This window comes from Thamnophis elegans, chromosome 13 (genome assembly GCF_009769535.1).
Source record: "Thamnophis elegans isolate rThaEle1 chromosome 13, rThaEle1.pri, whole genome shotgun sequence".
Classification (NCBI taxonomy): Eukaryota; Metazoa; Chordata; class Lepidosauria; order Squamata; family Colubridae; genus Thamnophis; species Thamnophis elegans.
This window is the reverse complement of record NC_045553.1, coordinates 3,630,960-3,646,463: the sequence shown is the minus strand read 5'-3', so window position 1 is coordinate 3,646,463 and position 15,504 is coordinate 3,630,960. Positions and strand designations below refer to the sequence as shown.

Below are 15,504 nucleotides of genomic sequence, written 5' to 3'. Positions count from 1 at the left end.
AAGACTTTGCTGGATGTGAAGAAGCAGAATCCACAGTCAATTAAGAAAAGGGGTTTTTGTTGGGACAAGGAGTTTGCTTCAGGCTCTCGGGAAGCCTCGGTCAGAACAGATCTACCCAAATATGGGACAGCCAGCTGATGAGAGCTTGAAATAGATCTATGCTAGTCTCCCTTCATTTCTTTGTCAGTAAAACACAAATTTAACACAAAAAATAGTTTGTCGCGAAAGCGGCTGCCTGCGAAGACTCCCGGATTGGGGCGGAAAGGTGAAAGCAGAAGCCGTATCGCCTGTCCCATATTTGGGTTGACTAGGTTGCCCTGATTTAAAAAAAAAAAAAACACTTTTAGTGCTGGACTTTCTGTCCAAACGAAACAAGAACGTTGTTGGAACCCGCGGATGTGCTACACACAGTCCTCGACTTACGACCATTGAAAAAAAAAACCCTGTTCCAAGTTACGATGGCACTGAAAATTGGGACTTACAACGGAGTCACAGCCGAACCGTGATTAAACTTCAGATGCTCGCTGTTTTCGGGGAGGGGGATTTTGAGGAAGTTAATAGGGACAGGTGGATTCGTTTAATGACTGTGGCGAAACAGGTCGTAACATCGGACATGGCTCAGTTACCAACCGTGTCACTTAGGGATACAGGTTGCGGTTTCTATGTTGGTAAATCAAGGACTGCTTGCGCTGAGCTAAGAGGGAAACACCATGATGGCGGAACCTGGACAGTGATTGACCAAGGGAGTGAATATTAACCCTGACGCTCCCTTTAGTCTCCAGTGTTAAAGGACTTCCCCATGCAAGCCTTTCACACGTACGCAACCCCCCCCCAAACAACAACAACACATGCATACACACAACCTAAGTGCCAACCTCTCGGTCCCGCAATTTAAGCTCTGCCGTCTTCCGGCCTCTCGTTCCAAAAATAAAATATAGAAGGATGAATCTCCTTTTGCAATCCAAAGCTTTCTGACCCGCCCCTCCTCCATCCCTCCCTCCATCCCCCTCTCCTCCCACCACCCAAAAATAAATCTCTCTTCTGCACAGCAGCATATGATAAAGTCACACGGGGAAAGGGTCCACGGAAGCAGCTAGAAGGACAGGGCCGGACCATGGAAGCGGGTGCAGGGGGGGAAGGAGGAGGAGGCGTAGGCGGTGCTGTCCACTGGTGCCTAGGCCCAAGCCCCCTCATCAGCCACGCCAGACTCCACCGAACCGCCGGAACACTCCCCGAAGGACGAGGAGAAGATGTTGTGGAAGGCCGCCCATCCCCGGCGCTCGGACCGACCTCTGCCCGGACTGTCCTTGGCAGAGGTGCTTCCCGCCGGAGCCTTCTGGGCTCCGGAAGCCTTATAGCTGAGGGGAGTAGGGATTTTTGATGGGGTCTTGTCTGGTTGGGAGTCGGCCCGGGGTTTGATTTGCGGGCGCAGCTTCAGCTTGTCGATGGAAGGCACGAGGTCGGGATTACTCAGGGACGACTGTGCCAAAGGGGATGTGTCGAGGGTCTCCAGGACATCCTGGAGGGAGGATCCCCGCTTTGTGTGGGAAGGGACCGGCTCCCCAGAGGCCCAGGGGCTATCCACCAGAGTCTCGCCCAGCTCCAGACCCTCCTGGACCTCCTGGACGTCGTTCAGTCCCAGGTAGCAGTTGCTTTCATCGGATGAGCTGGAAAGGACCGGTTTCCTCCAGCGGCTCCTTCGGTCACGGTAACCGGATGAGTCCCAGAGCTCGGAAACTTCTGCCGAGCCATTGTGGAAATCCACCGGCTCGGAACTGCCGGCCGTCTGGTGGGCTGCCTTCCGCTTGGACTCCTCGGGTTGGAGACCGTACTTGCTGAAGACGTTGAGGGAGGAAGAGGAGGAGCTGGAGGAGCAGTAGGCGGAATCGGCGGTCCCTTGGTCCGGATTCGCGGGCAAGAGCCGGGCGCCGTTGCAGGCCTGGCTGCCCGGGTCCAGCTCTTCGTCCATTTCCAAACCTATCATTTTAGCGTTGGCTAGGAATTCTTCCTCCAGGCGCCGGTAGAGCTGCTGCTCCTGGCTCGGGTCGAGGCGCAGCGGGGTGCGGAAAGCTTGTGCCATCACTGCCAACTCTTGCCCTAAAGGGTCGTCGGGCTGTCCGGAAGGCCCGCTCTGCCCCAACTGGGGCTGCCTCGTGGCCCCACGTTGTCCGGTCAAGCAGGGCTGTCGCTGACGTCCTGGGGCCGGTGGAGGCATTCGGATGGAGGGATTGGCTATTTTGGTAGCGGGCAAGGAACCCCGGCGCTTGGTGGGGGCAGGGCTACGGGAACCCACCGGGGTCAGCTGACCCCTTGCCGGGCTCTTGGTCCTGGGGGTGTTTCTTCCAGAACCCCCGGCGTTCTCCTTGGTCTCGTTGGCTCGTGTCCAGGAATGTTGTCCATCCTTGGCTCGGCTGATAAGCAACACAGGCTCCCCTCCAGGCCTTCCCTGGCTGCGGGCCCGGGGACGAGGGCTCTGCGGTCCGGGCTTATTGGGCCGGTTCGTCACGCGAGGACGGCCCCGCTCTTCTGACTCAACCTTCCTAGGCACCGCCATGGTTTTCGGCAAGCTGAGACGGTCTCGTGACTGACTCCGGCTGGTTGGCGGCCGTTTGGGCCCGACGTGGAGCTGTGAAGCAGGTCCCTCAGAGACACGCCTCCCTGCCTCCTTCCTGAGTGCTAGGCTGGCGTCTTCGCTCCGCTTCCTTCCCAAGCTGGCACTGTGCCTGGAGGAGGAGGAGGAGGAGTCGCTGTCTCCAGAAAGACGCCGGGCCCTGGGGTTCCTGCAAGAAAGAAGGGCAGCCTTTAAAAGACCGTCTGTCTCTCTGGGATTTACCGTATTTTTCAGAGTATAAGACAGACCAAGATTTTGAAGAGGTAAATAAAAAAAGAAAGTTTTTGCACTCTGCAGGCCTCCCAAACCCTCTGCACGCCTCGTTTTTTTGTGAAAAACAGGGCATGCAGAGAGTTTGAGGGGTCTGGAAAGTTCTCCTGGGGCAAAAACGAGCAAAAAACAGCCCATTTTTCACGAAAATGGCCCCTTTTTTTGCAAAAAAAACCCCAGGGCATGCATAGCTTTTGGGAGGCTTGTAGGGTGCTCCTGAGGACAGAGGGGGCAAAAACGAGCCTGTTTTTCATTCGTTTTTGCCCTCCCCATCCCCTAGGAGCACGTTGCAGGCCTCCCAAACCCTCTTGAGAGACCGCCTTCTGCCGATTGCCTCCCACAGACTCATTCGATCCCACAGATTAGGCCTCCTCCGGATTCCATCTGCCGGCCAATGCCGGCTGTCGACCACCCGGAGGAGGGCCTTCTCTGTGGCTGCCCCGGCCCTTTGGAACGAGCTCCCCATGGAGATTCGGACCCTCTCCACCCTTCGGGCCTTCCGGACGGCCGTGAAGACCTGGCTGTCCCAGCAAGCCTGGGATTGAGTCCCCCCCCCCCTACTTGAATTTGCTGTGTCTGTTGTGCTTTTAAATTGTTCGTATTGTCCGACTGTTTTTGTCTTACTTTTTGTAATTTCCCCTCCCTTGGCTTTTGTTCAGCTGCCCTGAGTCCCTTCGGGGAATAGGGCGGCCTACAAATTGAATAAACTCCAAACTCTGCACGTCCATTTTTGCGAAAGGGGCAGGGTGTGGGGAGGCCAAAAATGCTGTATTCAGTGTACAAGACGCACCCAGATTTTCACTCTCTTTTTTTGGTGGGAAAGGTGCGACTTATACTCTGAAAAATATGGTAAGTTTCTTTTTTTTTTCTGATTGCAGATGTTCCTATATTTATTTCTGTTTTGCAGCAGCAAAAAAAACTGGGAGGAATCTGAAAGGTTCCACCACAAAACCGCGGAGGACAAAATCGCGCTCGACGAAAGCGCGCATTTGACGTCATCACAGCGCGACAAAAACATCGTGCTGTGATCGAAAAATGTAAAAATAAAGCGAAAACCTTACCCTAACCCCCCCAAACCTAACCCTAAACCTAACCCTTAACCTAACCCTAAATCTAACCCTAAATGTAACCCTTAACCTAACGCTAAACCTAACGCTAACCCTTAACCTAACGCTAAACGTAACCCTAACGCTCTAAACCTAACCCTAACCCTTAACCTAACCCTAACCGTAAACCTAACCCTAACCCTTACCTTTATGTGAATCGGCTTGCTTTAATTTTAATTTTATTTCAATTTTTAATTTTTTTCGTCGCGCTGTGATGACGTCAAATGCACGCTTTCGTCGAGCGCGATTTTGTCCTCCGCGGTTTTGACGGGTCACGATCTGAAAGCTCCCTTCCAGACCAAGCAGGGAGGTGCTTCTGGTTTTTCAAAACATTGATGTCTGAAAAGTGGCTCCTAGTCTCTCTCAACCTCCAGTTCTGTTTTTCTGTCTACCCCACCCTTTCCACTTAAAGTCCATTATGGAGCAATTAGCAGACTAGATAACCAGGAGAGCCTCCTCGGCTTTCCTTACTCACAGCTCTGGCTCAGAAAGCCGTCTGGAAAAAATCCGTCATCACATCAGGCGGCCTCTCTGCCTTACGTCTGTGGTTTGGGGTGAGTCACCCTTGGCTGCTCTTCTGTTTTCCCCAACACCTGGCTGGGGATGACTTCGACTTCTGCTATCTGTCTAGGCCAGGGGTCTCCAAACTTGGAAACTTTGTTTCAGGCCTGCAGCCATCTTTTCTTTTGGGTCTTTGGCCTGCTACACTTTCTATTATTCTACTATGCCTTTTCTATTATGGGAAAATGGGATTGTACGGAGTTAGATGATATGTAGCCATAACAACATTCTTTCTAGAAAGCCAAGGTCATCCTTTGTCTCTGCACCAGTGGTGGGTTTCAAAAATTGTTCGAACCTACTCTGTGGGTGTGGCCTCCTTTGTGGGAGTGGCTTGCCGCCCATGTGTCCGGATGGGAGTGGCTTGCCGCCCATGTGACCGGATATGAAGATGCCGACGACACTTGTCAGAACCACCTTAAATTACGTCACACACAGCACTGGCATGCATAAGAATAGGATGTAAACTTGTTTTTTAAAAGGCATCTTTGGTTTGCGTTAAAACAACTTCAACACACGCAATGTTCTGATTGCGCCACAAACGCGGTAGTCATCCTTACCTTTCACAGAGGCACTGAGTTTTATAAATAGGAGCATGATAGTGTAGAATAATCATATCCAAGGACCAGTGGTGGGTTTCAAAAAAATTTGGAACCTCTTCTGTAGGTGTGGCCTGCTTTCCAGGTCCACTGGTGGAACCTCTTCTAACCGGTTTGGTAGATTTGACGAACCGGTTCTACCGAATAGGTGCGAACTGGTAGTAACCCACCTCTGCTCTGCACCTCTGCACCTGACCGGAACCTGATGGGTGGAAGCTGCCAGCGTGGCAGTGGGAGATTGGACCATGTGATGGGCTTGTGGGTGTGGGGAGGGCAGGATCTTGAACTTTCAACTGGGTGGGGAAAACCGGGAAGCTTTCAGATTCGTTTTTTCCCAGATGTGCCAATTATGGCTCTCTTAATAAATTGGAACTTTGAGGAATACTTTGCCTTGGACTCTGATTTACTTTTGGATGCTATTTGGAACCCTGACACTTTGAAGACTTGTGTCTACGGAGATTCCTCAGGGTTGGAGTACTGTTTCCTTGTATTTTTATGCAACAACTACAGTAACATTCAGCCAGCAGATGGCAGTGTTTACAAGTTTGGGTCTATGGTATACATTCTATGTCCTTTTGTTGAAAGAAAAGTTTCCTGTTTCCTGTTAAAACAGTTAAGCAGTAAAGCACATGGTGACTGTACGCTCTGTTTGATCTGTAATGCTATATATAAACAGAATTTCTAATGCTCAGTCATCCAGGTCATAGTTACCTCAAAAATGTTTTTTTTTTCATCAAATCTTTTTTTTAAATCTCCCACTGCCACACTGGCAGCTTCCGCCCATCCGGTTCCGGTCAGGTGCAGAGGTGCAGAGACAAAGGATGACCTTGGCTTTCAAGAAAGAATGTTGTTATGGCTACATATCATCTAACCCCCTTCCCATTTTCCCATAATAGAAAAGGCATAGTAGAATAATAGTAGACAACAACAACTGCAAAAATTCATCTTATTCGGAACTGTTTATTTACTCAAATTTACCTTAAAAGCTCTTTAAGTCCTTGGTTAGGACCTGAACTGTTAAGTTTTCACCAGTCCCAGACGTTGAATCGAGTTGAAGATTAAATGTTAAATGATACTAATAATCGGGCAATTACACATTGGAAGCTTTGCCAGAAGTTTGGATTCAAATGCAGCAAAATTGCCGTGAACAACAAGTTGACAAAGTTTTTGAAAATGAACAAGATCCTTGTCTCCAAACTTATGGTGAGAACTTTATCCTGACTTTCAAGCGGAGGTGAAATAGCAATAGCAATAGCAGTTAGACTTATATACCGCTTCATAGGGCTTTCAGCCCTCTCTAAGCGGTTTACAGAGTCAGCATATCGCCCCCACAGGCTGGGTCCTCATTTCACCCACCTCGGAAGGATGGAAGGCTGAGTCAACCCTGAGCCGGTGAGATTTGAACAGCCGAACTGCAGAACTGCAGTCAGCTGAAGTAGCCTGCAGTGCTGCATTTAACCACTGCGCCACCTTAGCTCAAATTTGGGTTTGGATCAATTTTCGCCCGAACCGGTAGTACAAATGCCACCGGTTTGCCTGAACCGGTAGTAAAAAGACCCTTTAAAAAAGTTTTAAAAAACGGTTCCAATGATCAGTTGCGACAGTCAGTGGGAGTCAGAACTTTTTAAAAACTTTTGAAAGCATTTTTTAACGACCTATTTGCCCAAACCGATAGTAAAAAAAAATGCTTTAAAAAAGTTTTTTTTAAAGTTCCCACGATCGCGCGACGCAGCTGATTGTCGCAGCTGATCGCGTGTGAGATTGTGTGCGAGTCAGTTGTGTAGCTCTTGTGTTATTTTTGTGTAAAGTGTGATAGTTTGTTTTTGAGCTCTCTCTGACTCTGTGTGGTTCCCGCTTGTCGCGCCAAGCCACCCCTGCCCAGTCACATGACCACCAAGCCATGCCCCCCAAGCCACGCCCACAGAAGCGGTAGGGGAAATGTTTGAATCTCACCACTGCCTTCAAGATGCAAACCCCCCCTCCTTACCTGACTGAAAGGTGGGAATCTACTGTGTCCTGGTGGGCTTGGGACGTGCACCCCCTCAAAGGGCTGGCACCCCTCTGTCCTGACGCGCTACATTTCCCACTGGATGGAGTCAGCGATCCCTGCCTCGGCGGGGTAGCCGTCCCAGACCTCTTGGTGGGAGGGACGGGACGGTTTCCTTTGGGGAGAGACGGGTCCCCTCCAGCCAAGAGCCGTTTCTCCCCCAAGTGGTGGGTCTCGGAGACTTTATGCAGGCCCGTAGTTTCAGCCCGACGCTGAGTGGTGGGGCTGTTTGCCTGGGGGCTGGCCAGGCCACTCGTTTTCTGGGGGGAGAAGCCGAGCCCCCGACTCTGGGTCAGACGGTGAGCTGCGGAAAAATGAGAAAGAATAGCCAAACGAATCAGCCAGCGTGAGTTCAAGAGACTGAAGGTGACTCAAAAAATAACAGAAGACGGTTGGACATACGTATAAAATCCACAGATCCAATAGATCTGTTGATATCTGTTTGTCAGTCTCTGTCTATTTCTATCTATCTATCTCTCTCTCTATTTATCTATCTATCTCTCTATCTATATCTCTCTATCTATATCTCACTTTCTATCTCTCTCTTTATCTCTCTATCTATATCTATCTATCTATCTATCTATCCATCACTCTCTATCTTATATTTAATCTCTCTCTCCCCCTCTCTATCTTCATCCATCTCTCTCTCTCTCTCTCTAGCTCTCTAGCTCTCTATCTATATCTCACTTTCTATCTCTATCTCTCTCTTTATTTCTCTCTATCTCTATCTATCTATTTATCTACTTATCTCTCTCTCCATCTCTCTCTATATATCTTATATTTAATCTCTCCCCCTCTCTATCTTCATCCATCTCTCTCTCTATCTCACTTTCTATCTATCTATCTCTTTATCTCTCTCTCTATCTATCTATCTCTTTATCTATCTACTTATCTCTCTCTCCATCTCTCTCTATATCTTATATTTAATCTCTCTCTCTCCCCCTCTCTATCTTCATCCATCTCTCTCTCTATCTCACTTTCTATCTTCCTATCTCTCTATCTATCTCTCACTTTCTATCTCTCTCTTTATCTCTCTCTATATATCTATCTATCTATCTACTTATCTCTTTCTCCATCTCTCTTTCTCTATCTTATATTTAATCTCTCCCGCCCTCTATCTCTGTCTGTCTGTCTGTCTATCATCTATCTATCTATCTATCTATCTATCTATCTATCTATCTATCTATCTATCTATCTATCTATCTCTCCATCTCTCTCTCTATCTTATATTTAATCTCTCTCTCCCCCTCTCTATCTTCATCCATCTCTCTATCTCCCTCTCTATCTAGCTCTCTAGCTCTCTATCTATATCTCACTTTCTATCACTCTCTCTCTCTTTATTTCTCTCTATCTATTTATCTACTTATCTCTCTCTCCATCTCTCTCTCTATATCTTATATTTAATCTCTCTCCCTCTCTATCTTCATCCATCTCTCTCTCTATCTCACTTTCTATCTATCTATCTCTTTATCTCTCTCTCTCTCTATCTATCTACTTATCTCTCTCTCCATCTCTCTCTATCTTATATTTAATCTCTCTCTCTCCCCCTCTCTATCTTCATCCATCTCTCTATCTATCTCTCTATCTATCTTTCTATCTCTCTATCTATATCTCACTTTCTATCTCTCTCTCTTTATCTCTCTCTCTCTATCTATATCTATCTATCTACTTATCTCTTTCTCCATCTCTCTTTCTCTATCTTATATTTAATCTCTCCCCCCCCTCTATCTCTCTCTGTCTGTCTGTCTGTCTGTCTGTCTGTCTGTCTACCTATCTATCTATCTATCTATCTATCTATCTATCTATCTATCTACATATCTATCTATCTATCAATCATCTATCATCTATCTATCTTTCTATCACGTCCGATGATGGATATGGCACAAGAAGAAAAAGAATAATAATAATATGTATATAGCAACAAATGGCTGATGGCTACAAGCCACCAGGGGGCGCCATTGCAATGCTGCAACTCAACCAACATCCTGCTCAACTCCCCAAGTTGGAAGCCACTTTTTAATTATGTCATTTTTCTTTTTGGATGAATATTGTTTCCTGTTGCCTTCTCACAGGAAGCTTCCAGTTAACTCCTTGGGGGATACATATAGAGCATAAATCGGGCTCTTTTTAACCACTGGGCACTCTTAAAATTACAGCATTTTACGGAATTTTACACGGGCTTTGCACCTGTAAGGACATTTTTCAAAACAACTTTCCCTTTTGCTGCTGACGTTCAGATCCCCTATCGGTTTGAGGTAGCATCAGGCACACAGGGGGTAGCATTTGAACTCAGAGCCCAGACTGATGTGCTTCGCAGCCAGCAGCTCCCAGCCATCAACGCTATTGACCTTGATCTCAAAGCTCATTGAAGTTTTCGCTTTAGGGATCTTAGTTGAACTCAAAACTTTCAGCAGAATTGGAACTGCCAGTATACGGGGAAGGGAGACCACTGAGAGATTCCAGAGCTATAGGGAAGCTTGGGATGTCAAAGACGATCCAGAAAGTGTGTGTGTGTGGGGGGAAGCAAGCCATTTCTCTACGATTGAGCCCCTCCCCCTTCAAAAAGCAATTGAACAGAGATATGAAATAAGTAGGGGCAAGAAGGGAGGGGCAAGAAGTTAGCAGTTAGACTTATATACCGCTTCATAGGGCTCTCAGCCCTCTCTAAGCGGTTTACAGAGTCAGCATATCGCCCCCACAGTCTGGGTCCTCATTTCACCCACCTCGGAAGGATGGAAGGCTGAGTCAACCTTGAGCCGGTGAGATTAGAACCGCTGAACTGCAGATAACAGTCAGCTGTAGTGGCCTGCAGTACTGCACCCTACCCACTGCGCCACCTCGGCTCTATAAGTTCAGAAGGGAGACCCTCCCTTAGTTTCTCGGGCTGTCAAGGTGTCCAGGGAAGGGCTGGACTTTCACACTGGAAAGTTCCTGTCAAGGTAGCATTGCAATAAAATTGAATTAGCTCATATAAGATAAGATTACATAAATTCCACTCAGTTTCAGTTTTGTGCCTTTCCTTATTAGGGCTGGCATGATAGTAGCATTCCAGTATTTGAGGGGCTGCCCCAGAGAAGAGGGAGTCAAGCTATTCTCTAAAGCACCTGAGGGCAGGACAAGAAGCAATGGGTGGAAACTAATCAAGGAGAGAAGCAACTTGGAATGAAGGAGAAACTTCCTAATAATGGGAACAATGAACCAGTGGAACAGCTTGCCACCAGAAATTGTGGGCGCTTCATCACTGGAGGTTTTCAAGAAGAGATTGGACCACCATTTGCTTCCTGCCTGAACAGGGAGTTGGACTAGAAGACCTCCCAGGTCCCTTCCAGCTCTATTCTAGTCTTCTCCTCCTCCTTTCTGCAGTAGAGTCCCTACTAATGCATCATCCAAAGGTCAAGTTGTAGTCTTGGATACTCATCCACTACTACAACGTGGTGGAACACACATTCTCAGCTTTCTCCACTTGGTGTAGGATGAAGGAAAAGAGCGGTGGAGTCAAGAGAGGACTCAACGTAGAATCTCTTTGTTGTCACAAATGGTTCCAGTCCAATCCCTGTTGAATTCCGTGGGCCTTTATCTAACGCCAATGATTACTGTGTTGACTAGATTCTTGTGATATAGTGATTCATTCAAGAAAGGTTTGCAAGAAGGGGGCAAAATTCACATCATCTTGCTTAGCAACATCATAAATATCATCGATTGTGGTTTAGACATAAGCAATAAACCCTCTTCACTGGAACTTATTGGATGGTCCTGATTCTTTTTTATATATATATTGTGTGTATATTATATATGTTATATTTGTGCTGATAAATAAATAAAGGGAGACTAGTATAGATCTATTTCAAGCTATTTAGCTCTCATCAGCTAGCCATACTCTTGCTGGGAATCGAACCTGTGCTGTATTGCCTCTTAGGCAGATGTGTTAACCACTGAGCTACAGACTCCTTATCAGCGAAGCCAGGGTGAAAGGTATATATTTAAAGTAAAAAATATTGGGTTTCTGTCTGGATGGTCTCTTGTGACGAGCCGAAGGACAGAGAATGGAAGTAATGATCTTCCTCCCATATTTGGGCATACCAGGGGTTGTGACTTTATATATATATATATATAATGGCTTTCTGTCTGGATGGTCTCTTGTGATGAGCCGATAGACAGAGAAAGGAAGCAGTGTACTTCCTCCCATATTTGGGCATACCAGGGGTTGTGACACAACACATACCTATTTCCCTGGCCTAGCTGATAAAGGAAGAGAGCCTGTGGCTTAGTGGCTAATATAACTGCCTGATATGTAATACAGCCCAGGTTCGATTCCCAGTAAGGGTATGGCTAGCTGATGAGAGCTAAATAGCTTGAAATAGATCTATACTAGTCTCCCTTTATTTATTTATCAGCACAAATGCTGTATGTATGTATGTATGTATGTATGTATGTATGTATGTATGTATTATTTGTGCTGATAAATAGAGACTAGTATAGATCTATTTCAAGCTATTTAGCTCTCATCAGCTAGCCATACCCTTACATATATATATATATATATATATATATATATATATATATATATATATATATATATATATATATATATATATATATATATGTTTTTTTTATTTTTGTTACATAATAATAAATTCTTTTGTGAACAGGGTATTGTCTGGATTCCCCCTTTAACATTTCCACAAACACATAATTCATTCTACATCACTTCCCATTTTAGCCACATCACTTTTCTTCTTGCGTTTCCCAATTTCTAATTTTTGACCTATATAAACAATATCGTTTTTTTCCTTCTCTTTAAAAATAAATCGACTTAGCATTTCTTTTCTCTCTATTTTCAATCAGCAACATATTTCTTCACATTCAATTTTTTTATACGATCAGCGTTTAACAGAATTACTTTACACATTTAGAGGTATTAGTATAACTCACACACATCATTTAAAACATACCATTAAATGGCTTATAGTATTTCAATTCATTCTACTAATCTCCTATTCCTAAATGTTCCTTTCTCTTTTTCTTCTTTTTATATGTCTTATATCTTTTCTTCTGATTTTTTTTCCTATTGCTTTTCGATAGGTTGTATAAGATATTTCTTCCCCAAATGTCTCTTTCCCATCTCCCCTTATTCCTCTCTTTGTTTTTGGCTAAAATTCTTTTTCGGATACCACTTTCCTTACACACAAATCCCTTACTCTCTTTGTCCCTCTATAATGATCTTGCCCCTTTGAAATTTATTTTCCATCTGATTTTCTATACCTTGTTACCTTACACAAGATTATACACAATAGGGAATTGAAGCCCAACCCACTTTAAAGTTGCCGAGGTGGAGAATCATTGGGCTAGGGTAATTCCTAAACATAAATTAGAAGTTTGGGAACTTTTTCCGCCTGTTTATCAAGGGATGGGAAACATATTATTCTAATATATTTTATCAGTATTCAACTAGGGGGCGGGGGATAATATGTGTGTGTGTGTTCATGATTTTTTTTTTCAATGCACTTTTTAAAATAGAATACTATAGAACAGAACAAGGAAAAAAGGAAGGAGAATAGAATAGAATAGCAGAGTTGGAAGGGACCTTGGAGGTCTTCTAGTCCAACCCCCTGCCTAGGCAAGAAACCTTATACCGTTTCAGACAAATGGCTATCCAACATCTTCTTAAAGACTTCCAGTGTTGGGGCATTCACAACTTCTGGAGGCAACTTCTGTTCCACTGATTAGTTGTTCTCACTGTTAGGAAATTTCTCCTCCGTTCTAAGTTGCTTCTCTCCTTGATTAGTTTCCACCCGTTGCTTCTTGTTCTGCCCTCAGGTGCTTTGGAGAATAGCTTGGCTCCCTCTTCTTTGGGGCAGCCCCTGAGATATTGGAAGACTGCTATCCTGTCTCCCCTAGTCCTCCTTTTCATTAAACTGGACATACCCAATTCCTGCAACCGTTCTTCATATATTCTTCTTGTTCATTTGAGTTCCTTGTCTGTTCCCCTTCCTCTCCCATCTCTGCTTTCAACAAGTTTTCATGTATGGTCCCGAGTCTTCATACATGACACTCATGTGCCTTTCCTGGCGCCAAGCCCCCCCCTCCCACTCTCCTCCCCAGGGTACTTACAGACGGAAGTGCAGCGGCAGGGATCATGTTTATCCAGGTAGTGCTCCAATGTGTCCCAGCCCCCTCCTACACGCACCATCACGTGGCTGCGGAGAACCTAGGTAGAGATGAATGAAAATAGCATCGTCCAAGGACACCATTTGGAAGTCTCTTTAAGCGTTGGATCAAGTCCGGTTTTACCCAATCTTTTCTTTATATATACCTAATTTTTACTTATGATTTTTTCCCCCCTTTGACATCCCAAAGGGCTATTTGTCTGGGTCAATACACTTTGCATGCTGTTCTGATAACGATCTTGCCATTTAAATAGAAATAATCGTGATTTTTTCAACTTCTAACTTTTGTGCCTACATAGCAATTATAATATGTTCTATTATATCTCAGTGTAAGGGAAAGGGGAAGGCTCCCCTCACACACACACACACACACACACGTGCTGGTCGTTAAGCGAATTGCTGCAAAGTTGTAAAAGAGGGCAAACTGCCTGTTTTAACGACAGAAACGTTCGGCTTAATCGTGAGGACAACCTGTATATTCAGAAACAAGATTATGTGAAGGGTTAATACCACTTTATAAGGCCTTGGTAAGGTCACACTTGGAATACGACATCCAGTTTTGGTCGCCACGATGTAAAAAAGATGTTGAGATTCTGGAAAAAGTGCAGAGAAGAGCAAGAAAGAGGATTAGGGGACTGGAGGCCAAAACATATGAAGAACGGTTGCAGGAACTGGGGATGTCCAGTTTAATGAAAAGAAGGACTAGGGGAGACACGATAGCAGTTTTCCAATATCTCAGTGGCTGCCCCAAAGAAGACGGAGTCAAGCTATTCTCCAAGGCATCAGAGGGCAGGACAAGAAGCAATGGATGGAAACTAATCAAGGAGAGAAGCAACTTAGAACTAAGGAGAAATTTCCTGACAGTGAGAACAATTAATCAGTGGAACAGAAGTTGCCTCCAGAAGTTGTGAATGCCCCAACACTGGAAGTCTTTAAGAAGATGTTGGATAACCATTTGTCTGAAGTGGTGTAGGGTTTCCTGCGTAGGCAGGGGGTTGGACTAGAAGACCTCCAAGGTCCCTTCCAAATCTGTTATTCTATTCTATTCCTATTCCATTTCCAATTCTATTCTATTTTATTCCTATTCCTATTCTTATCCCATTTCCTATTCCATTTCCATTTCCATTATTTCCAATTCCAATTCCAATTCCATTCCATATTCTATTCTATTCTATTCCTATTCTTATCCCATTTCCTATTCCATTTCCATTATTTCCAATTCCAATTCCAATTTCAATTCCATTCCATATTCTATTCTATTCTATTCCTATTCTTATCCCATTTCCTATTCCATTTCCATTTCCATTATTTCCAATTCCAATTCCAATTCCAATTCCATTCCATATTCTATTCTATTACTATTCTTATCCCATTTCCTATTCCATTTCCATTTCCATTATTTCCAATTCCAATTCCATTCCATATTCTATTCTATTCCTATTCCTATTCCATTTCGTACTCCATTTCCATTTCTATTCTATTCCATTCCACTCTAAGATTATTTGTGGAACATTTTTTCCCCAATGGCTGCATATTGACTTTGGAACTCCTTGCCAAGGGAAATCATAGGGTTTCATTTGCGAAACCTAAAAGGATAAAGATTGCAATTTCGATTCTTTTCTTTAAACAGACAAGAACTCTCCCAAACCTTTCCATTTCAGAGCTTGCCCTCGCTCAGCTGGCCCACGCTATCGAACAGCAGCAGCTGGTGGCGTAAACGTATCTTAAAAAGCCAGCTCTATCATTAAGCCCTCTGCCACAGGACAACAATCCCACTTGGAATAACATGAAAGGCCAGGAGATTATCTGACATGACGGCTTTATTTTTAACCTAGCTTTTTCTCTCTCGCTGGGGCTTCAGGGATGGTTTAACCTGGCATCGTAATGAATGAGAATTGGTCGTTCAAAACCCGGGAGCTGCCTCCTCTTCCATCCACCCTGCAAATTTCACTGGGATCTTAAGGGCTTAGAAAATTTAATCTGAAAGGGAAGCAGAGAGAGAGAGGATCAAACAGGCTGTTGAAGCAATGGCCCAGCCTTCTGGATCTCGCAGAAGGAGGAGGAGGAGGAGGAGGAGGAGGAGGAAGAGGAGGGGGAGGAAGAGGGAGGAGGAGGAAGACGAGGAGGAGGGGGAAGAGGAAGAGGA

The 15,504-nt window shown here is 45.2% G+C and overlaps 1 protein-coding gene across 1 annotated transcript in view; it reads right to left on the bottom strand.

Moving 5' to 3' along the window:
* Positions 1-302: 302 nt before the first annotated feature.
* The window catches only part of GAS2L1 (growth arrest specific 2 like 1), a 32,460-nt gene continuing 17,258 nt past the window's right edge, over positions 303-15,504 (bottom strand). Inside the window, exons 3-5 of the mRNA XM_032229357.1 lie at positions 13,303-13,399; positions 7,132-7,495; positions 303-2,780 (exon numbers count right to left, since the gene is read on the bottom strand). Coding sequence (XP_032085248.1) covers positions 1,175-2,780; positions 7,132-7,495; positions 13,303-13,399 — 2,067 coding nt within the window. The 3' untranslated portion in view covers positions 303-1,174. The remainder of the gene's footprint in view (positions 2,781-7,131; positions 7,496-13,302; positions 13,400-15,504) is intronic.